Source organism: Erpetoichthys calabaricus, chromosome 4, assembly GCF_900747795.2.
Source record: "Erpetoichthys calabaricus chromosome 4, fErpCal1.3, whole genome shotgun sequence".
In the NCBI taxonomy this organism is placed as follows: domain Eukaryota; kingdom Metazoa; phylum Chordata; class Cladistia; order Polypteriformes; family Polypteridae; genus Erpetoichthys; species Erpetoichthys calabaricus.
This window is the reverse complement of record NC_041397.2, coordinates 224,753,676-224,776,433: the sequence shown is the minus strand read 5'-3', so window position 1 is coordinate 224,776,433 and position 22,758 is coordinate 224,753,676. Positions and strand designations below refer to the sequence as shown.

Here is a 22,758-nt window from a genome sequence, read left to right as displayed (position 1 = left end):
ATCCCTATATCTGAGTATACAAGAAAGTCTAGGGGAGACCACTCCTAGTTTTTGAAAATAAAACTGCACTGATCAAGAGACTGACTAGGTCATCATACAAGATCAGCATATTGTTACTGACCAATCACTTTTACTTTAAAAACATTGTTTAATAGTGAAGCGATATAAACAAAAGTATGTAGGCGAAGAGAGTCTGCCAAGTGATGAAATACTAAACATAGAATAAATACAAAAACCCATTTGTATTTATTCTATATTTATTAATTTATCTTTTTTAGTTCATATTCACAACTCAAAATACCTGATATTGTGAAAGTAAAATATTTGTCTCCTTTTTTCAATGTTTTTCTCTCTCTCTCAAAATAGATAGTTGAAATATCAAATTCTTTTTGTTCTTAACATCAGCCTTATCATACATATTGCATACCAGGGATTTTTTCTGCCTTACATCCAAACCTGCTTGGGTAGGCTCCAGGTTTCCTGTGATCCTACTCTGGATAAACCGGTTTAGATAATGTATATATTGTTCTTAATCTCAGATGCTGTCTCTGTCATTTTATGTCTGTCTGTACTCCTATTACCTGCTCTAGGTCTGCTCATTACGGGTTTACTGTCGTTTATGTTGGGCTATTCAAGTCTCACCACCCCTAACCTTGACACTACATGCTTGTTGTTCTTTGTTTCCCTCAATACAGCTAGGTGGGGTCTGCACACTGATTCAAGTCTAAGAGCCCTGTTCTTCCTAAGCCCCTGTGATTTTCATAAGAAAATATTTTAAAAATGATAAAATTGTGTAAAATTGTTCATATTCAGTATCTAGTTTTGATTATGCTTGTTTTTATCAGACAAAAACAAAACCAGATAGTAAACCATGTAGTGTAGTGAGCTTCCACTAACATTAAACATATCCAAATCTGTTAAGTTTACAGTTCTGTCTGATTGTGACACAAAACTAAACTCCGCAGGAGCTCCATGCCATAATTACTAAAACTAATAGATATAAAAATAAAATAGAAATGTCATTGTGAAATAAAAACTAAACTAAAACTAAAAATACACGATGAAGGAAAACTAAAACTAAACTGAATTTCCAAGTAAGGTCAGAAAAAATATAGAAATAAAAACTAATATAAAAAGGCAAAACTATAATAACCTTGGTGGGGAAGGAGGGAAGATCAACGGATCTCAACATTTTAGGGTCCTCTGATAACGAAAACAATGATATCTCAAAGGTGGGTTTGTGTGTGTCTCTCTGTGCGTTTGACTTTGTGACTTGTGAATGGTCAAGAACTAAAACAGCTGGGTGGAAAAATACCAATTTCAACACTTAAGCCTGTTATGAGATGACGATGTGCTGATTAGTTTTTGAGCCAAATCGTGTAGGAGTATAAGGCACTCTGGAGGGACTTTCAAATTCTGCAATTAATTATGTATTCTTTTCCTACTGACGCTCAAGTCTGAATTTTTATTAATTCCTTTTGTTTTTTCCATTGCTGTCTCAGACATCTGACTACCGATCTGAAGAATTCCTGACAGCAACCTGGAAACTGCACACTTGAAGGGTGATCCTGTCAAACAGCGTTTTCTCACTCTCAGTCCTGGAATGAAGAAAGCTCCCACATGTTAAATGTGTGGAAGCCCAGGCAGTTATAAACAGTACACATAACCCAGATACCTGTACAATATATTTATGTGGCTTTTTAACGCCGCTACTACTATTAATGGATTTGGATTCATTTGGACCTGTTTCATTAATAACCTGTGAGGGGCATTTAAATTAACCAGATTTAGTTAACTCATTTAGGTGCTGTGTTAAAAATTTTAATCTTAGAAATTTTAAATGGCAGTTAATTATCAGCCCTTATATAATACATTGCATAGTCTGTAGTAGCAGTGTGTCTTCTGTACTGTTTGCACTGAAAGGAGAAGGTTACTTCTGTAGCCTGAGTCACCCTGGTAGTTCTCAACAAATCTTGGGAACCAGGATTATAATGCCACATCTCTTGTACCAGTTAGAGAGTAAATTGAAAAACCAGTAGACACAAGGCCATCGCAGTGCTTGAGCAGGTGTTCTTACATAACATCTGAGCTCACTGCGCTTGGATTTAATGTTTTGTAGAGATTAATCCACTTTTACCACGATAAGCTCCATCACAGGAAAAAAAATCTCCTTGATCTTCTATTGAGACTTCATCTTCTAGTTTTACCTTATTCTGTAAACACTCATTGGAGCTAGAGAAGGTGGACGGACGTTCAGTGATCTTAAATGACACACTTTGAAAAGCCTCAAAACTACTGTAGGTAATAGTACATCCATTGTGGTCATGATGCTAAACATTTAAAATTAATCAAGCATACTTAGATTGTTCATCTGCAAACATCCTAGTCTTTATTCCTTATTCTCAAGAGGAGTTTTTTATTGTTCTGTATAAAATTGCTCTTAATTATGATAAAATAATTCAATTTGATAACTTTCTTAATTCATATCAATTTGGGAGTGGACTCACTTTATTAAAGTTTAATATTTCTGGTTATTTCAGTATAATTTTTTATAAATTGCGAATTATACACTCTTAAAACCATGTTATTGATTCAGATATCACCAATTAATATTCAAAATGTAATTATTTCATCTAATAATAAAATCATTTTATGTTATTATATGGTTACCTTTTCACCTACTCTTTACCTTACCAGTAAATGCTCAGTTAAGAGCCAAAACTATGAAGAATCTAAATAATAGTACTACTTAAAGAGTTATTGAAATTTTGACATTCACCAATCAACATTTGGAGAATAATAATATATATGAGGGACATTCAAAACCTTTCCGCGCTTTTTTTTTTTTTTTTTTAACTCTATGTATTAAGAATTTCAAAAACCAATTACATCACTTTTCTACATAGTCGCCTTCCTTTGTGATGCAATTTTCCCAGCATCGCACCAACTTTTTAATGCCATCAGCAAAAAAATGTTTTTGGTTGAGCATGTAACCACTGATGCACTGCTGCTTTCACATCAGGGTTCTTTCTACATTCCTTGTGCTTGTGGCTGTAGCTGGACATCCGGAGTGCTCTGGATTCATCACACTAGTATGGCCATTTTCAATCCACTTATAGATGACTCTATGATAAAGAACTTTATCCCCATTTTGAGCACACATGCGGAGATGAATTTGTACTCCCAGTTACACCTTCTGTCCACAAAAGCACATGGCAGATTGCTGTTCCTCTTTGGTGCAGTTTATAACTTTTGCAGCCATCTTTACCACATTGTGACAACTCTTATACTAAACTGCAAGGGCAGACAGAACTAGCCACATGACACTCTCAGACACACCAATTACTACTCCTCCCGCCTTCACCGTTTCCAACAAAAATACAAAAGTGTGGAAACTTTTTGAATGACTCTCGTATTAAGCTGAAAGATAAATAGGCTGGGCAGCACGGTGGCGCAGTGGGTAGCGCTGCTGCCTCGCAGTTGGGTGATCTGGGGACCTGGGTTCGCTTCCCGGGTCCTCCCTGCGTGGAGTTTGCATGTTCTCCCCGTGTCTGCGTGGGTTTCCTCCGGGCGCTCCGGTTTCCTCCCACAGTCCAAAGACATGTGGGTTAGGTGGATTGGCGATTCTAAATTGGCCCTAGTGTATGCTTGGTGTGTGGGTGTTTTGTGTGTGTGTCCTGTGGTGGGTTGGCACCCTGCCCAGGATTGTTTCCTGCCTTGTGCCCTGTGTTGGCTGGGATTGGCTCCAGCAGACCCCCGTGACCCTGTGTTCGGATTCAGCGGGTTGGAAAATGGATGGATGGATGGATAAATAGGTTTGATTTTAAACAATCTCTTATATTAGAAATCCAGTAATTTGAGCATCAATATAAGAAAAAAATGTTAATGGCTTTTTTTTTTTTTTTTTTTTTTTTAAAGCACAGTATATATCAAGATGCAGTGCGAATCAATTTATAATCACATACCAGCACCCTCAGTGCATGCAATTGTGAAATTCCTAGTGATTCTTACCGCAATGCTATGTAAACTTTGTCCTTAAAGTTACTTCTGAATCTGCTGCTTTCCCCCTCTGAAAACATATATCTATATGCCTAATAAACAGATCTTATCTGTGTGGTTTTAGGATGACCTTTGAGGACTTTTGCAAGTACTTCACTGACCTAATCCTGTGCCGTCTCATCAACACATCCTACCTAAGCATCCACAAAACTTGGGAAGAAGCTGTAATGAGAGCATCTTGGGTCCGACATGATGACCCCCTAAAAAACCGCTCTGGGGGCTGTATCAACCACAAGTCTACCTTCCTACAGAATCCTCAGGTAAAATGCACTATCGCTTCCTGTGCTCTATTGTTATAATTTGTGAGAAGCTGAGGGTTTTATATGGATATTTTTCAGGGCCCTTATTTTCAAAACCTATTTGTACCAGTTGACATCTTTCTAAACACATCATTGTGAAACTCAAATGAAAGCGTTTCTGGCTTGTTTTTTCAAAACATCCAGTATTTCCTATTTATTTCTCGTTATTGGCAGAGTCATGTGGTTGTTTATATTGTTAATGGCCATTTGATAATCCATTAGCATCCCAGCATGAAGAAAATCTGCTACAGACAAACAGGCCTTCTTTTTTTCATTTGATGTAATGCACTTCAACTACCATCAGCAGTAGATAGCATCTGACATTATATGAATGTTCAAAAAAGAAATGATATAATTTTGGTACACGATTTTGATAAGGGACGATGTGCATGACTAATCAAGATGTGTTTTAGTCAGATCTGTTTTGATGTGAGGATTGTTCTTTTAGCAGTATTTATTACTCCAATTGAACACTGGTTATATGACTGATCAGTTAATCAATAGCAGGTATGTGTTATGTGTGTTCCATTCCATTTACATGAGTTAGGAGACAATAGTATGATGTTACTGTGATTAAACTATGGCTACATTAATCCATCCATATATTTTCTAGTATGAACTTTAAAAATCTGTTAATAAATTGTCTGATTGCTCATTTAGAATAAAACTGTTTCATGCAAAGAACTTCCATCTGTACAGAATGACCAGACAAATAGTGACTGGATTGAAAGTGCTTGATTAAACATTTTCTAATATGTTCTGTATGATGGATATTGATGAGTACTACCACACACATTGATATGAATGGGTCTGCTTTCTATACCTGAGCAGTTTAATACTTGAATTACATGTTGTCTATCTCATAGATACAAGAGAAAGATACAGAAGGGAGGCAATATCAGGACATACATGCCACTAGTTAGTTTTTGCATCACTTCGCTTTGCATACTCCATAAGAAGAACTCTTTCATGTGTGCAATTGTAGGAGTTAAAATATTATTATGTTGAAACTGAAATGAAAACCACAAAGCACAAAACATTGGACTTTTAGTGTTTTTTATATCTTCTGTATCAATCACTAAAACGCACAAGATTAAGAGAAGCCACTTTCATAACTGTTACAAAAATGCAGTTTTTATAGAGTGTTCCCACATGCATTATCATAAAGAAGGAAAGACTCATGCTTTTTATAGCTATTTTTTAGCATGTACACCATAACCATGCATAAGCCAGTTATGAGAAATTCTAACTGCTGGGTCACATGCCAAAAGGGAAATGTTTTAGGAGAAAGAGAAAGAGCCACCGCCTCATAGAAGCAAAGCACTAAAGGGACTGTTAATTTTTTTTTTTTACACTGACAGTCTATCTAGTACACATACTGTACAAAACCTGACTCAGAACTGTATCTTATCAGGGTAGTAGAGTGGATTCAGAAAGTATTCAGACCCCTTCACTTTCTGCACATTTTATTGTGCTGTACATTTCATTTTAAATGGATATGTTTGCCATTTTACCTATCAGTCTACACTCAATAACCCAGAATGGTAAAGTGAAAACATGTTTTCAGAAAGATTTGCAAATTTATTAAAAATCAAAGACTGAAATTTCTCATTTACTACATAAAAGTATTTAGACCCTTTGCTATGGTACTCCAAATTTTGGTCAGGGGCATCCTGTTTGCTTTGATTATCATTGAGATGTTTCTAGAACCTGATTGGAGTCCACATGTGGTAAAATGAATTGACTGGACAAGTTTAGAAAGGCACACACCTGTGTATGTAAGGTCCCACAATTCAGTCTGCATTTTAGGACAAAAACCAAGCCATGAAGTCCAAGGAACTTGGTGTTGACCTCCACAATTAAATTTTGGTGAAGCATGGATCAGGGCAAGACTATAACAACATTGCTAAAGCTGTAAGCATAGCAGTCTCAATAATTTTGAAACAGAAGAAGTTTGTAACCACCTAGACACTTCCTAGAGTTGGTCATTCGGCCAAACTAAGTTACAGGGCAAAAAGGGACTTGGTCAGGGAGATGACCAGCATTCGAATGGTCAGTCTAACAGAGCTTCTGATGTCCTCTGCTGAGATACAAAATCAGTTTAGATTGATGGACAAATATGGCAAATGAATCCATTTAAAGTAAAGCGTGCAGATAATGAAGGGGCCTGATTACTTTCTAAAATTACTGTATCTCATTATATGGAGAAAGGAGGCATTTCTCCAGTCTATGTCTTGTTTTGATGAATAGTATTATGCACAAATTGTTCTCCTTAGAGTGGGTTGTTTGGTATGATACTGCCTAGCTTTAGCCAGACTTTCGCACTGCACATGGCAGCACTACCGTAATTTATTCTCTGTGTACCTACTCATGGCAGATAACTGGGATTGTGCCTATACGAATATAATGCACCCTTTTGTGTTAAAAAAAAGCAGAATTTGTGCACCAAGAATTCTTGATTGCCTGCATTCAATATTCAGTTTTGTAAACTAGCTCATTTTTCAGTGTATGAATGTGTTAGTATTTTATTTATTTACCTTACTTTTTGTTTTCAATGATCATATGTGATTTATTACTTGCATTTGTTTGTGTCGCTATCTGAAAGCTAACTACAAAGCCTAATTATATGGCATGTTACACAGAAGATGATCAATCAAGTTTTACAAAGAAAAAAAATCAAATTGGCTAATCCATTATACATATTTGAATGCTATGATTAGGTTAATGCAGTAAAGTTTTCTAATAAGTTAAAAATTCTTTGTAAATTGACAACTCTAGATTATTTCAAATAATTAATGAACTATACTTTGTAGGTAGCCAGGTTTACTGTTGCTCACTGCCTACACTTAATAATCCAGTCTGTATCTATTATCATATAAATGCGGTGCAAAGTACACCAATTAACTGTGTGCCAGAGCCGAACAGTGGTATAGTGGTTAGTCCTGCTCTCTCACAGCTCCACACTTTCTACTTAAACATCAGAGATTTTGTGCTTTTTTTATCATTTTCAAAACACAATGGAAATTTAGTGATAATGTACTGTCAATTATTGGCTACACTCGGTACTCTCCCCATATGCTGTCCACTGCAGGAGTTAATATTTGTAAAAGTGCCATTTATCTGTTAAGCAACGAAATATGTCCTGAAGAGTTAGCAGTAGTGTTTGAGTACTTGGCCGATCCCTTTATATTTGATATGTAGTTGTCACCTCAATTATGGGATGAAAATTTTGATGCTGGTGACAGGATGTGAGAGAGGCATTGAAAGAAAATAAAAACAAAATAGGCTTTAAAGGTAAGGGGGAGACCTAAAAAAAAAAAAACACAAATGTAGTGCCTTGAAGTTCCCTTATTGGGTGAAAACTACTTTCATTTGATCTCTCGACCTCCTTTACCTTTTAATGTCAAATGTTGTGGTCTCAATATTTTCTTCCTACAACATTTTCTGTCTAAGGCTGTGCCATTAATTTGTTTCCCAGTTAATTGCATGATATGCATGCATAGCATAAATGAAATGGTACAACAAAAATATTAATTTTAAATTATATTATTGCAAATCAACCATTTAAATTATAATAGAGATTATTCTTCTGCCAGACTCTCAGAAATAATCCTTTCATGACAACTCATGCCTCATTCAGAGGGGTGCTGGTGCCCCCATATTTTGCAACATAGGTAAATTTATTGTTATTTATTGTGCTGTTTGTAGGTTTATTTATAGAACCTTAAGCATCATTCTTTGTTTCCCTCTCACTGATTTTTGAACACTAGGAATTTCCTTGTTTAAATGTCAAGAGAACTAACTGTCTTGTCATTTTTCATCAGTATGTCTTTGATGTGAGGAAACATGAAGATGAGGTCTTAATTTGCTTACAACAGAAGGATCGGAGAACTCAAGCAAAGGAAGGCAAAGGAGAGAATTTTGCTATGGGGTTTGATATTTTCCGGGTAAGTGACAACTTTGAGAATTAGCTAGATAGAGGTAATTAAATGTCTCAGTCACTTGTGAATCACCAGAAAGCTTGTATCAAGTCACATAGTTGTTAAAGGCACATGTAGCTGCTTGTCTGTAAATTTTAATGTGCTTGTACAGTACATTCATTAAACTATGGCTTGTTTTTACATGTGTTGTACATTTTTCAAGGTATTCTGTGTAAGCTTCAAAATACTGTATACTGTGTAGGGAGAAACCTGTTACAGTATATACAGTATGTTAACTTTTTTTGAGAAGGTTTTAAATGCTGAGGGAATAATGTTTTTTCCCCCAAAGTTCTGCTAAGTCATTACTTGTGGAAAATGGCAAATTAATACTTGGGGGAAAATATTATTCTGATTACATTCATTTTCTGATTATGCATTTTCTGGTTTGTTTCCTCCTAACTACTCCGTACATAATATTTTTATCATGTTATCTAAGCTGTTTGTTTTTTTTAAGCTCCAACAAATATTTTTTTTCAGCTACAGTTTTAATCTTCAATATTTTTGGCTTTCTGAGAGCATGTGATTTAGTCTCATGTTACCAGTGGTGATGCTTCATTTTTACTGACTTACCTTACAGGTTGAGCTGAACAGGATCTACAGGATGCATACTTTGCAACAGAAAATAGCCAGCTCCATCTATATCAACTCTCGGTCTGTCTTCTTCAGGAAGGAGTTTAAGGAGGGTCGTTATGTCATTATTCCTACAACATTTGACCCTGGGCTGCAAGGAGACTTTTTACTCAGGGTTTTTACTGATGTGCCTTCTGATTGCAAGTAAGAATTATGCTAAAACTACAGTAATCTGTATTTAATGCAACTGTCTTACTTGTAGTTCAAAAAGTGGAATGTCAGCAATTTTGCTGCTTTAAGTAAAGCCTGGAATTTTGTAGTAACTATGCAGACTGACTAAAACCGTGGTTCCTTTTCTACGGTATGTAAATGTCACAACATATGAAAAATATTTTAACAAATACAAGACAAAACAGTTATATTTAAAAGGGAAATGTTACCAAATTATTCTTAGATTTAGTGCAGCATAATGGCACAACAGGCAGTGTTCTCATTTTCCAGTCATAGGACCCTGGGCTTACATGGGCTTCTCATCTGCAATGGGCTCCTTACCCTTAAAGGTTCTGCTAAACGTCAGCCTGCTTCAACTCTTTACTGGGAAAGCAGTTCTATAAAATGTATGTACAAGTTCTGATTTATTACAATTACCAGTTCCATGACTTACATGACATACCACCCCCAAATATGCGAGACAAAAGTTGGAACTGTAATTCTGTGAAAACATCTCCATATATAATTATTGTGTATGCATTTATGCTGTGGCAACAGAGCACATCATGACTTACATGAGGGAGCAAAGGGTGCTTTGTAATCTTTTGCATAGTACATAATACACCCATCTATTTTTACTGATTACGCGTTATGTTTAATATTTGTCTTTTATGAGAAAATAATGGGTAGGTACAGAGTAACGTGTCTGTGCTTTGTTAAAAAAGGATCTTTTATCATTTACGTTTCCAACTTAACTCCACACTTTAGTTGTTGGTTTGATAGACCAATAATTTTATGTTTTCTGATGAAGTGACTTAATATATCATTTAATATGAAATAATGGCGCACTGCACGATAATGTGCAGTGAATACACTTGACTTGAGCATTTATAGTTTTCATACTCTTTCTCTGAGCAAATGAATGCTAAACATCCAGAGGTTGATGCTCTTGCTGCTTCCTGAGCAGCTTTTCTTTTCTCCACCCTACCGGCCTGCTAATTCTCTACTTTCGTCGGCATCTTTTCGTATTAACACTGATTAAATTAGTGTTTGTGTTGCAATTACGTAGTACGTTTTCCTTAATTTTTCACTTAAGCTGGCACTTAAGTCTTCAATCTGCCTCAAGAATGATTTAAGATGTGAAGAGGTAGGGGAAGTGACGGCGAAGGTGGTAGGGATGAGAACGGCGCCTGTACACCTGTGGTGCATGGCCGCTGCTAAGAGTTGATTCTACAATAAAATAAAATAAAAATACAAAGAGGACTTACCTTGGAGGTCAATCATCACCCCGAAAGCGGATAGTAGACGTCACGTAGTATATGTGTACCAAATTTCAGCTGAATAGTTCAAATGGCTTGCGAGCTACAGGTGATTTAAAATCCTGGACAGACAAACAGACAGCCACGGTAGTGTATTATATAAGAAGATTTTTACTTAATATTCCTGATAAGGACTATCCCATATACTATACAGTTTGGCACTTATGCATGTTTTTAATAATCATAACTTTAATAACTTTTCATATAGCACCTTATCATACATTTACATGCAGCCAGTACCGCTGCTCCCTATATGCAGAGTACGCAGTCAGCGTAGGGCACCAACTCCCAGGGGGGCACCATCCCAGCTGCTCAAAAAAATCGATTTTATGTATTATAATAATAAATTAATATTAATAATATACAAATAAACAAAAATATAAACGTATATATTGCATTTTACGGTGAACGAAGAGTAGGCTAAGCACACCTTATTTGAATAAAGTTCTATTTTGGCCCCTATAGTAGGTGTTTTTTTTATTATTTTATTTTTACTTCCGTAATATTTGGGGGAGGGGGCACAAAAGTAAATTTCTGCTTAGGGCACCCATTTGGCCAGCAGCGGCCCTGCATGCAGCTCAAGGTGTCTTTCACAGATTAATCAACAAAAACAAAGAATGTGCATCTTTCTGTGCATATGAACAGAAAACTGCCTCACCAGTTATTTTGTAAGTGTTAAGGTACCCATTAATAAATTCAAAGTAAATGTCTAATAAGGCTGGTGATCTACATTGTCATCATGAATGTTGCATTATTTTAGAGCTAAGCAAAACATTTTTTATGTGTGCATGCTGTCTTTGCAATTTCATAACAGATGAACTTTGCATTGGTAGACCTCTTAACTTAAAGAGTTAAATTGATTTGTGTCTGAATTTTGCATTCTTTATAGTTACCCAAGTGCAGTTACTTGCTTCACAATGTTAAATATTTACATTACATTTTAATTTACATTTGAAAGTTTTCTTCATATCAAATATAGTCCTTTTTATTGCCTTGGTATTTATATTTTTTCTATTCCTAAATCTTACTTTTTTCCTGTAATATATGATCATCATTATGTGCTATTCACATTTCTTTATGAAATGGTCAGACCAGATTTCCTTAACCCTAACAATAGTGTGTATCTCCTTCTGGAGAATATTCAGAAATTCCCAATGCAATTTAGAGTAGAAGGATTACAACTGTAATGTTCTGTGTCTGCCCTTGAGTTTCCTCCCAGTAGGCTTTGTCCAGTACACCTCGTGTTGAAGTCACCTTAGGAGTACCTTCACTACTTATTCTTAGCACCTCAACTGGCTTCTCTTGACTCTGTCAAGAAAAGTGAGCATAGCATCCCTAAGCTCTGGAACCTTATATCGGCCACTTTTATCTGCAATCTCATTCTTTTGCATACATACCCCTGTCTGGTGCAACTTCCTAAAGTACTCACACATTGATCCTCTTAGTCAGTCTCACCTTACTCTCTATGTTAAACAAGGCTTTGATGTACCTATACCCCTCTACTTTACACGCCTGGGTGACAAACATACCTTCAGATTTGGAGGTGCTAATTCTCATCTCGGGTATATCACAAATTGCTGCTAGCCATTGTTAATTGGACAAAACAGATTCCACATTGCTTCTCCTAAATCTTGACTTTGACTTCCTGCCCTGGTACCTGTCCAGGTCTGTCCAAAAGACATTTCACCATTTGACTGGTTCAGGCCGATGATCAGTTGACAGGTTAAGCACTCCTCTTTTCCTGGGTGTCCATAACATACAGCTTCTTATACGATGACACAACCATAAAGTAAATCATTGAACTCTGTCCCAAGGTACTCTACTCTGGTACACAATTTTATTTTCGAACATGGTAGTGTTATGGACCATCTAGCACAGAAATCTATTAAGAGATTACCACTGTGATACAGATCAGACAGACTCCTCTCTGTCACGCTTTTTCAGATATCTCACTCATTCCTTCACAAACATTAGTTTCTCCTAGTGATAGAGAGTCTGAAAGCTGGCACCGTTTTGGCTATCAAACCTGCTGTCTCTAAAAAAGCCAAATGTTGTCACCAGTTGTTTGCATGAGTACCTCTGTGTCAAAATTTTCTCTCTCCTCCAGTCTGTGCCTTATTGAGAAGAACTTATTGTGCACTAGTACAAATGCCATCAATACTGGACACAGCCAGAGGCTTATGAGTGTGACAACAGCTCTGTTTGGGAGTAACTTTAGCATGAGAAGAGCATCAGTCAAAAAGCCTAGTGGTCAAGTCATTTTTATGAACTCAAATGAGCCATCTCCAGCTAGTATTTTTCAACCTCTTAATCATCATCATATCCTCCTCCTCCTAACAAAAGCTACATGTCGCATATCAGGAGCTGTTTTCACCTTAAATGGTCTAACATGTTCCAGTATACACCTACACAACACCTATCAGCTAACTTGCAGCTGACCCCCAGTTTTCACCAACTTGCAGCCAGTGAGTCAACACGAGAGCTTTATACAGTGGACATGGGCAAAGCCAGACTGACTGACCTGGCCAGATGGCTACTGCTGGCGAGCGGGCCGAGCTTCAGGAGAGGATTCTAGTCTCTCTGTTTCAGTAGGTATATTGAGAGCAACAATTGGAGTCTAATTTGAAATTGTTGTTTGTCAGGTCCATTCCTCACACAAGTTTACCAAAGGTAACCAGCCATATACAGTATCTGTATAAATCATTAAGGCAAACAACTTAGTTCACCATATGAAAATCACAGTACCTGAAGGGAAATTATGTGAGTTAAAAATGCAGAAGTAGTTGTGAAATGGGACTTAATGAGCTACTGTGTCATTTTTTGTTTTCTTGGCAGGGAGTTGCTGCTTGATCAGCCTCCGCAGACATGTTGGACAGGAATATGTGGTTATCCACAGTTAGTGACTCAGGTTCATGTCTTAAGTGCCGAAGGTCTTCAAGTGCAGGATACTAATGGCGGTAAGGATTCCATGTAAAATTAAAATTGGTTTTATTTTTTGTATCACAGATGTGACTGCACATATAACTTATTTAGCATTACAACATCTTATTTAGCATTACAACATTACATCTTGCCTGAAGAAGGGGCCTGAGTTGCCTCGAAAGCTTGCATATTGTAATCTTTCTAGTTAGCCAATAAAAGGTGTCATTTTGCTTGGCTTTTCTCTACATTCATAATGGCTAACACGGTACAACACCCTAGTACTACTAACATCTGACATATTAAAAGTAGGCAGGATAAAAATTAAAATGGTAATGAATACTTTTACCTTATTAGGGTAGGAAGTCTGCTAGATACTATGCATGTAATGAGTGGAGATACAGCACTGCTTTTTAGTTGGAAACAACAAATGATATTTTAGTTCTTGCTGAAATTGTATTAAGTAAATCCCTTGTTTCAAACAGTCTAATGGATAGAACTCCAGTCTTTCAGTTTTGCTTTGGTGAGGGAACATTATTAACAAACTATGATAATGGTCCACACTCACCATGTGATCTTGAAAGACCAGTTTGTCAGTGTTTTAAAACAAAATAGAATACCTCATTGTACATTTTACCAGGGACAAGGATGCCACCTTGACAGTGTGGGACTTGATTATTGTCTCTCTATTATATAAAAAAATCCTTGGATGAGACGAGACTTTTTCAGAGAGATACTTTCAAGTCCTGCGTGACAAGACTTTGTGCCAAGAGATTTAACCATGCCCGGGGAACGTCGTAAAGAGGTTCAAAAACGTTGACGCAATACACATGCAGAGCAAGTTAGAGATAATGAACATACTAAAATTCGATAGTCTCAAAAAAAATTAAAGATTGCATTAGTGCAAACAAATGGAAATTATTACTTGGTGAAATAAAGGAACAGCGAGAAGAGATCGAATATATTGCTTGGATTTAAACTTTAAATCGGAGACTTGTAGATCGTCTAATTCATGTTGTCATCAGGGAAAAGTAGTGTTTCCTCCCAATGAAGAGGCGTATCCATGAGAATTAAAAGATTTGTTGTTTGGTGGAAGTGAAATCCACATATGCAAGTGACAGAGATGTGAAGTGGCTGGCGCGTAGCTTTGACCGTGGGGTTGGCGAACGAAGAGAGCAGGGGGCGAAGCTCCCTAGTCTTATTAAAAATTAAGTCTGTGTTATAACTTGGCAGAGCAAACATGAAATAAAGCATTTTCTCCAGTCACGTTGCCTCAAAATAACTCCATGGCATAAATGTAAACACCCTTTTACATGGAAACCCATTCTTGACAGTTGTGTATTTTTCATAAATATTTATTGAAAATTCCATCAGACTTCAATATAACTATTGAAGTTCAAATTATTTAACAATAAATAACATGAATTTTAAATTACTGCATTTTAATTTTGTGTGCTCCAGTTCTCTGGAACCAAGCAACGTATTAACTTATGCCTATGCCAAAAATTATTTTGCTTAATATGTCAATCTTGCCTGGAAACTAGGATTTGTTTGGAGCAGATAAAAATTTGAGAATCGTAGCACTTGCTCAAAGATGGAGAAATGGTTTATTTTCCCACATTACAAAAATGTTAGGCCTCTATTAGGTGCTTGATTTAAAAATAGTGTTGTGCACTGGGTGGTGATTTAAGACTAGATTTTCAATTGAGTACCATTTTACTGGTCTTAGCTTCTGTGGCACATTTTTTTTTCATTGTTTCATAGTAGTGTTTGATTATCAGCAACTGGTCATTCCTATAAAACCGATGATTTTCATGTTACCTCTTCCACAGTGGTCTTGTGTATTGTTTCTTTTGTTTTAAAATAAACACATATGTTAGTGTTGACCACCATCTTGTGGATTCATGTTGTAATTACAGCTGCTTTAGTACTTGTGCAATCTGTACCATAGCTCTCCTTGTTTGGTTTGGTCACATGTCTGCACTTGAAGAACTGAGGGACGAATAAGAAATGTCTGTTTCTCCTTTTCAGGTTTCGTCATGAGGAGATGTTGTAACCATAAAATGACACTTCCTTCTTTTTTTTTTTTTTTTTAAGGTGCTGACCCATATGTGATAATTGCTTGTGAAGGGGAAAAAGTGCGGTCTCCCGTCCACAAAGACATTCTAAGCCCCGAGTTTGATGTTAAAGGACTGTTTTATAGAAAGAATCCAAAGGACCTCATTTATGTTCAGGTAATAAAAATAACTAAAACTTTGGTTTTACTGCATGTTACAGGGTGACAGACATTTTATACTAATAGAGGGATGACAGCAACAATGAAAAAAACAAATGTCAGAATCCTGTTTGTCAACAGTGCATGCCTAGAAAGGGCTTAGCCCATATAAATTATATTGTAGACTATTTGAATATAGAGTGGAAGAAGAACATACTGGATTTGGAGGAAATGCCCGGAAGGCCTACAGTATTCCTAGGCTGAAGTATTTCTTGATTTACCAGCCAAGAATAAATGAGACAGATATTTTCTGCATAAGAAAAGCAGACTTTGTCCTGTTTAAATTTTTAACTTTTAATACTTGCTATACTTGAGGTTGTTTGCTTCTATAAAACATCTTCCAAAATATACAGGAGAAATAGGTGGAATATTATAGAAGATTTTGCTTTGTGCTTGTGTATATATATATATATATATATACAGTATACAGTGCATCCGGAAAGTATTCACAGCGCATCACTTTTTCCACATTTTGTTGTTACAGCCTTATTCCAAAATGGATTAAATTCATTTTTTCCTCAGAATTCTACACACAACACCCCATAATGACAACGTGAAAAAAGTTTACTTGAGGTTTTTGCAAATTTATTAAAAATAAAAAAACTGAGAAATCACATGTACATAAGTATTCACAGCCTTTGCTCAATACTTTGTCGATGCACCTTTGGCAGCAATTACAGCCTGAAGTCTTTTGAATATGATGCCACAAGCTTGGCACACCTATCCTTGGCCAGTTTCGCCCATTCCTCTTTGCAGCACCTCTCAAGCTCCATCAGGCTGGATGGGAAGCGTTGGTGCACAGCCATTTTAAGATCTCTCCAGAGATGTTCAATCGGATTCAAGTCTGGGCTCTGGCTGGGCCACTCAAGGACATTCACAGAGTTGTCCTGAAGCCACTCCTTTGATATCTTGGCTGTGTGCTTAGGGTCGTTGTCCTGCTGAAAGATGAACCGTCGCCCCAGTCTGAGGTCAAGAGCGCTCTGGAGCAGGTTTTCATCCAGGATGTCTCTGTACATTGGTGCAGTCATCTTTCCCTTTATCCTGACTAGTCTCCCAGTTCCTGCCGCTGAAAAACATCCCCACAGCATGATGCTGCCACCACCATGCTTCACTGTAGGGATGGTGCCAGGTTTCCTCCAAACGTGACTCCTGGCATTCACGCCAAAGAGTTCAATCTTTGTCTCATCAGACCAGAGAATTTTCTTTCTCATGGTCTGAGAGTCCTTCAGGTGCCTTTTGGCAAACTCCAGGCGGGCTGCCATGTGCCTTTTACTAAGGAGTGGCTTCCGTCTGGCCACTCTACATACAGGCCTGATTGGTGGATTGCTGCAGAGATGGTTGTCCTTCTGGAAGGTTCTCCTCTCTCCACAGAGGACCTCTGGAGCTCTGACAGAGTGACCATCGGGTTCTTGGTCACCTCCCTGACTAAGGCCCTTCTCCCCCGATCGCTCAGTTTAGATGGCTGGCCAGCTCTAGGAAGAGTCCTGGTGGTTTTGAACTTCTTCCACTTATGGATGATGAAGGCCACTGTGCTCATTGGAACCTTCAAAGCAGCAGAAATTTTTCTGTAACCTTCCCCAGATTTGTGCCTCGAGACAATCCTGTCTCAGAGGTCTACAGACAATTCCTTTGACTTCATGCTTGGTTTGTGCTCTGACATGAACTGTCAACTGAAGGACCTTATACAGACAGGTGCGTGCCTTTCCAAATCATGTCCAACCAACTGAATTTACCACAGGTGGACTCCAATTAAGCTGCAGAAACATCTCAAGGATGATCAGGGGAAACAGGATGCACCTGAGCTCAATTTTGAGCTTCACGGCAAAGGCTGTGAATATTTATGTACATGTGCTTTCTCAATTTTTTAATTTTTAATAAATTTGTTATTTGGTGAAAGTGAAATCCCGCGAGAGAAATCATTTCTCATTTGTGTGAATACTATTGTCTAGACACATTTCTTGTACAGAGAAAGAAACGATATTCACTCACGGGCAGTTATACATTGCGTTAGCATGATGTAATTTCAAACACGGAATCAAAATTCAATTCGATATTGATGAAAAGGTAAAAGCAAAAAGAGATCGAAAATGGACATAGGTGATATGTGGCACGGCAGCAGCAGCAAGCCAGCAGCTGATAGAGCAAAGAGGAGGTTAAAAAATATATATTTGTTTCCCATTGTATCACCGTTTAAGAGGGAGTTTCGGAGGAGCGGCCACGTCTCCTTGGGCTGTGTTCAGCCCTCCTCTTCACAACGTGAGCAGCAGAGATTGGGGGGGGGGGGGGGGGGGGTTTGGCGAGCAACTCGAACAGGGGCCTAAGCCCCCTAGTGTGTTTGTGTAAATGTATGTGTGTGTGTGTGTGTATATATATATATATATATATATATATATATATATATATATATATATATATATAATAATATAGTTCGGGCGGCACGGTGGCGCAGTGGGTAGCGCTGCTGCCTCGCAGTTGGGACACCTGGGGTCCTGGGTTCGCTTCCCGGGTCCTCCCTGCGTGGAGTTTGCATGTTCTCCCCGTGTCTGCGTGGGTTTCCTCCGGGCGCTCCGGTTTCCTCCCACAGTCCAAAGACATGCAGGTTAGGTGGATTGGCAATTCTAAATTGGCCCTAGTGTGTGCTTGGTGTGTTGGTGTGTTTGTGTGTGTGTCCTGCGGTGGGTTGGCACCCTGCCCAGGATTGGTTCCTGCCTTGTGCCCTGTGTTGACTGGGATTGGCTCCAGCAGACCCCCGTGACCCTGTGTTCGGATTCAGCGGGTTGGAAAATGGATGGATGGATGGATAATATAGTTCTCCCATTATGAAGAACTTTGAGAGGCTTGTCCTTGTGATATAGCGAGTGTGTCGATGTGAACAGCACTGAAGCACTACAAGGTATAGTCCTGTCTCATTTTTCCTTCACTCTGAACACCTCGGACTATATATGTCACACCAGGACATGTCACTTGCAGAATTTCTCAGATGATTCTGCAGTTAAGCAGTGTATTGATAAGGGAGATGAGACAGAGTATAGGTTGCAGGTGAAGAACTTTGTTTCTTGGTGCTGAAAGAATTGTCTGCAACTTAACATCAGCAAAACTAAGGAATGGGATATTGACTTCTGCTGCACCAAAGAGCCTCTTCGCTAATTCATTGTTCAGGGAGTGGATGTAGTGTTCTGCATTGTTACTTGGAGTGCAACATCAATGTCAGGCTGGGCTGGTCTCGTAACACAGAGGAACTATATTAGAAAGGACAGAGCAGTTTTTTTTTCTCTTCGGAGACAGCATTCCTTTAATGTTGGTAGTGTGGGGAACAGCCCGGACACAGACAGGTAGACGCCATAGTTTCACCCAACACACGTTTATTTACAATATGTACAATATAGTAGTGCACACAACCCAGTGCCGCAGCACCAATCACCCTTTGAGTCCTTGGCCACAACACAATGCCTCGTACTGTCTCTAGTCCGCCTCCACTCCTCTCCACCAAGCTTTGTCCTTCCTCCCGACTCTTGCCCCCTGGCCACCTTGTCCTGGGCCTTCTCTCGCCTTGTCCCTGGGCCACCTCTACTCTCTCTCCAGGAGCTTCGTCCTGCTCCTGCTCCCGACTCCAGCCCATTGATAGGAGGGAGGCAGCCCCTTTTTATAAGTGCCTGGATGGGCTCCAGGTGATCCCCAACACTCCCTAGTCACTCCCCTGTGTGGCGGAAGTGCCGGCTGTGTTCCCGGAAGCCCTCCGGGTGTTCCCATTCTTCTTCTCCCCAGCACTTCCTGGTGTGACGGAAGTGTTGGGGTTCCGGGTTCCTCAGGCATGGGGGCGCACCCTGGCGGAGACCACGGGCCCCTACAGGGTTGGGCTTCCAGGCCCTGCACCCGTGGCCCCTAATGGAACCAGGGCAGTCACCCTCTCGTGTTCTGGAGGAGGCATGAACCCTCCTCCTGTCTTCCTGGGCGTCCCGGCTGGGGGTGGCACCCAGCCGTCTGCCACAGTAGTGACATCTTCTACAACTCTGATGGCCAGTGTTATTTTCTAAGTTGTGGCATGTTGAGCTGGTAACATCACTTCAGGTGATACCCATAAAATCAACAAACTAATTAAAAAAGAAAACAAAAAAAAACATTCTATCTAAAAGGGCAAACTCAATTATGGACACACTGTGGACACCCAGGAGGTAGTGGCAAAGGCGAGAATTAAAACAAAACTAAATGCCATTGTAAACAATGCTGTGCATCCTCTCTCTGACACATGGGCAATGAGGACTTCCAGCTAACAAATTATTAAGCAGAAGTGTATCAAGAAACACTATTGAGGCTCCTTTATACCAACAGCAGTACATCTGTATAATGCCTCATTATCACTGCAAATGCCAAGTGAAAAGGTTTCTTTCTTTTTAGTCATTCTGGTGTGGAATTGTTTGTTTGTGTGTGTGCGTACTAATTTATTTGAAGAGCTTCTAATAAAATCCACATTTCCCCTGGGGACAAAGTTCCGACTGTCTCTCTTTCCCTTTACAATTGATACAGATCATCAGAATGTGGACTAATGTGTGTTTGTTAATGGACATAATGTAACTGCGCTTTTTTTTGCAGAGACTTGAAGCTCTCACAGTGAAATACAGAGCAATTGATGAAGAAAGTGTTAAGAGACGATGATTCAAAAACAAAACATTTTTTATTTCAGGCTGACACTGGCAAATCTTTAAAAATTCCAAGCCAGCAAATGTTTTCAGATATCCTGTTATGTATTTTGATGTTGAAGCCTCAATGACAAGGCAGCAACCAGTCATAAACATTTAGTCCAAAGAGCACCCAGCTCTGTATACTTGTGTTACAAAGTACCATAGTTAATTAAAATTACTGTGGAGCTGGTCATCCTGATCTGCATTTTAATCGACTCAACTATGTATTACTAAAAATATATATTTTAAATCCTGTTGTTCAAAGGGCTTTGTTTTTGTAGCTCCTCTGAGTAGCTACACACAAACTTATATATACTGTATGCAAAATCTATTTGTTTATTTTCTACTTGAATTAAATCTGTTCTGGGCCTTTCATGATAACACTCCAGATGAGGAATATTCATACAAAACCTATATATTTACACTTTGGTTTGAGTAAATATACTCCTGTATCTGTAAAAGAAAATTCCCAATTCTTGTTTTATTATACAATACACTGTAGATTTTAGAAGAGATGAGAAAACCATTTGTACAAAGCCATATATATTGAGTTTTTTTCAAAACTTAAATATAATGACATTTATTAGGCATTTAGATTGATCAGTTTAAATTTTATGTAAGAACTGATTCCTTTAGTCACTTTTTTTTGTTTTTCTGTGACTACTGTATAGTGAATCATTCCTTATCACATGATTTTCTATCTGATATTTAAGAATCAAGTAAACTGTTAAGTTTTCTGATTTTTTTTTTTCTTCCCTTTTTGTAGATTTACAATAAGAATGTTATGTGTGACACCTTCATGGGTCAGGTTGTCCTGACAGGAGACCCTGGAGACCTCCAACAACAACACACATTACATCTCCGAGACAAGGGTAACCGGCAGAGCAATGATGTGTCAGGCACTGTCACTATCAATGTCATTACTAGTAATGTAATCACCAATATTTAACCTCCACTTGACCCTGTTACCCTGGGCTATGAATTACTTGTAAATGGGAGGACTACCGTTGGAAAGCAAGGCGCACAAGCACTTTGCATCTTTCGGTGTAACTCTTCACTTCCTGGTAGCAGCGTTTTCCAAAATTTGCTAGTCCAATAGCTCTTTCATAATCAAAGAAATCTGTTTTCCCAGCACAGCTGTTTCCAGGAAATTGGTGATTATACAGGAACTCGGCAGACTTCTACAAGCAGTGTATTTGGGCACATAAACATTTTCCTTTGAAAATGATTGTGCATTTGCTAAGTTTTGTACAAAATGTAATTTCTACTCTTTTCTCAGCTGGTGCCAGTAATGCTTATTTGCAATCAAAACAACTCAAATACCTTTTTACCCAGATATTAGTAAATGTACATTGTGTCTATATAATGCAGCATCCCTACACTCATCAAGTGACCTAAATAATAACAAGTTCATTTAAACAGTGTGTATTTTTAAAATCATTTTAAACTGTTTGTTCTGTTTTATACTTTTTACAATACTTTCCTTTTGTGTTTAATTATTATAAAATTATTAAACAGTAAATTGTAGGTGCCATATTCAAGCCATTCCACCATTCTGGTGCATGAAAGCATGTAATCTATCTGCAGTATCACGTAAGTCAAATATAGTATATAAAGCAGATACGTCATGAAGTCAGAGCTCTTATATCTATCTATCTATCTATATATATATATATATATATATATATATATATATATATAATATACATACATACATATATATATATATATATATATATATATATATATATATATATATATATATACATATATTATTTACACTGGCAGATTTTTTTATGCTCATTCCATTACCTGGGATACAGAGCATCACCATTTGTTCTCCAAATTACTTACGATAAGTAGTATTAAGTAAAAGATCTTTAAAGGCATTTTCAGCACATTTTACTGCTGTAAATTCATTGTGGTGTTTAGTATGCAATGTTTGTGAAGCTAATTTATTCCTTCTAAGGACATGCTTAATCATGCTAAACAGTAGTACCATTTCACCGATTTCAGGATGCTTTCATAAGGATAAAACTGCTGGAAGTACAAGTGTGTGATCCCTTTGTGAAACCTGTTTTGTTACTGTCAAGTTATGGTAGCACAGTAATGTGTATTTTCCTTACTGCTTTAAAATTATTTGGTTTGCAGCTGAGTTGTTTTTTGTGGAAAGAAATAGCAGTTTTGGATATATTTTACAGCTTTCAATTGATCACTTTTAATTTATCACCCTGGCAGTATTTCCATAAGTCTGTGAGAAATTGCATTAAGTATCCAGTGTTCAATCAGAAAGAGCTTATGTGCCCACCCTACAGTTGTTAGTCATACTCTTATTTCTCAGATTTTTATATTTATGTGAACACCTGCTGACATGCTGAGGGATCCTATAGTCCTCATCCTACTGCTGGTTGTTAAATGTGAAAAGGTGGACAATGATTATATTCACAT

General features: G+C 37.9%; 1 protein-coding gene across 1 annotated transcript in view; it reads left to right on the top strand.

Moving 5' to 3' along the window:
* Window positions 1-21,993, top strand: part of capn5a (calpain 5a) — a 142,352-nt gene extending 120,359 nt beyond the window's left edge. Inside the window, exons 8-13 of the mRNA XM_028800381.2 lie at window positions 4,124-4,319; window positions 8,183-8,305; window positions 8,916-9,112; window positions 13,273-13,394; window positions 15,454-15,590; window positions 21,077-21,993. Coding sequence (XP_028656214.1) covers window positions 4,124-4,319; window positions 8,183-8,305; window positions 8,916-9,112; window positions 13,273-13,394; window positions 15,454-15,590; window positions 21,077-21,259 — 958 coding nt within the window. The 3' untranslated portion in view covers window positions 21,260-21,993. The remainder of the gene's footprint in view (window positions 1-4,123; window positions 4,320-8,182; window positions 8,306-8,915; window positions 9,113-13,272; window positions 13,395-15,453; window positions 15,591-21,076) is intronic.
* The last annotated feature ends 765 nt before the right edge of the window (window positions 21,994-22,758 follow it).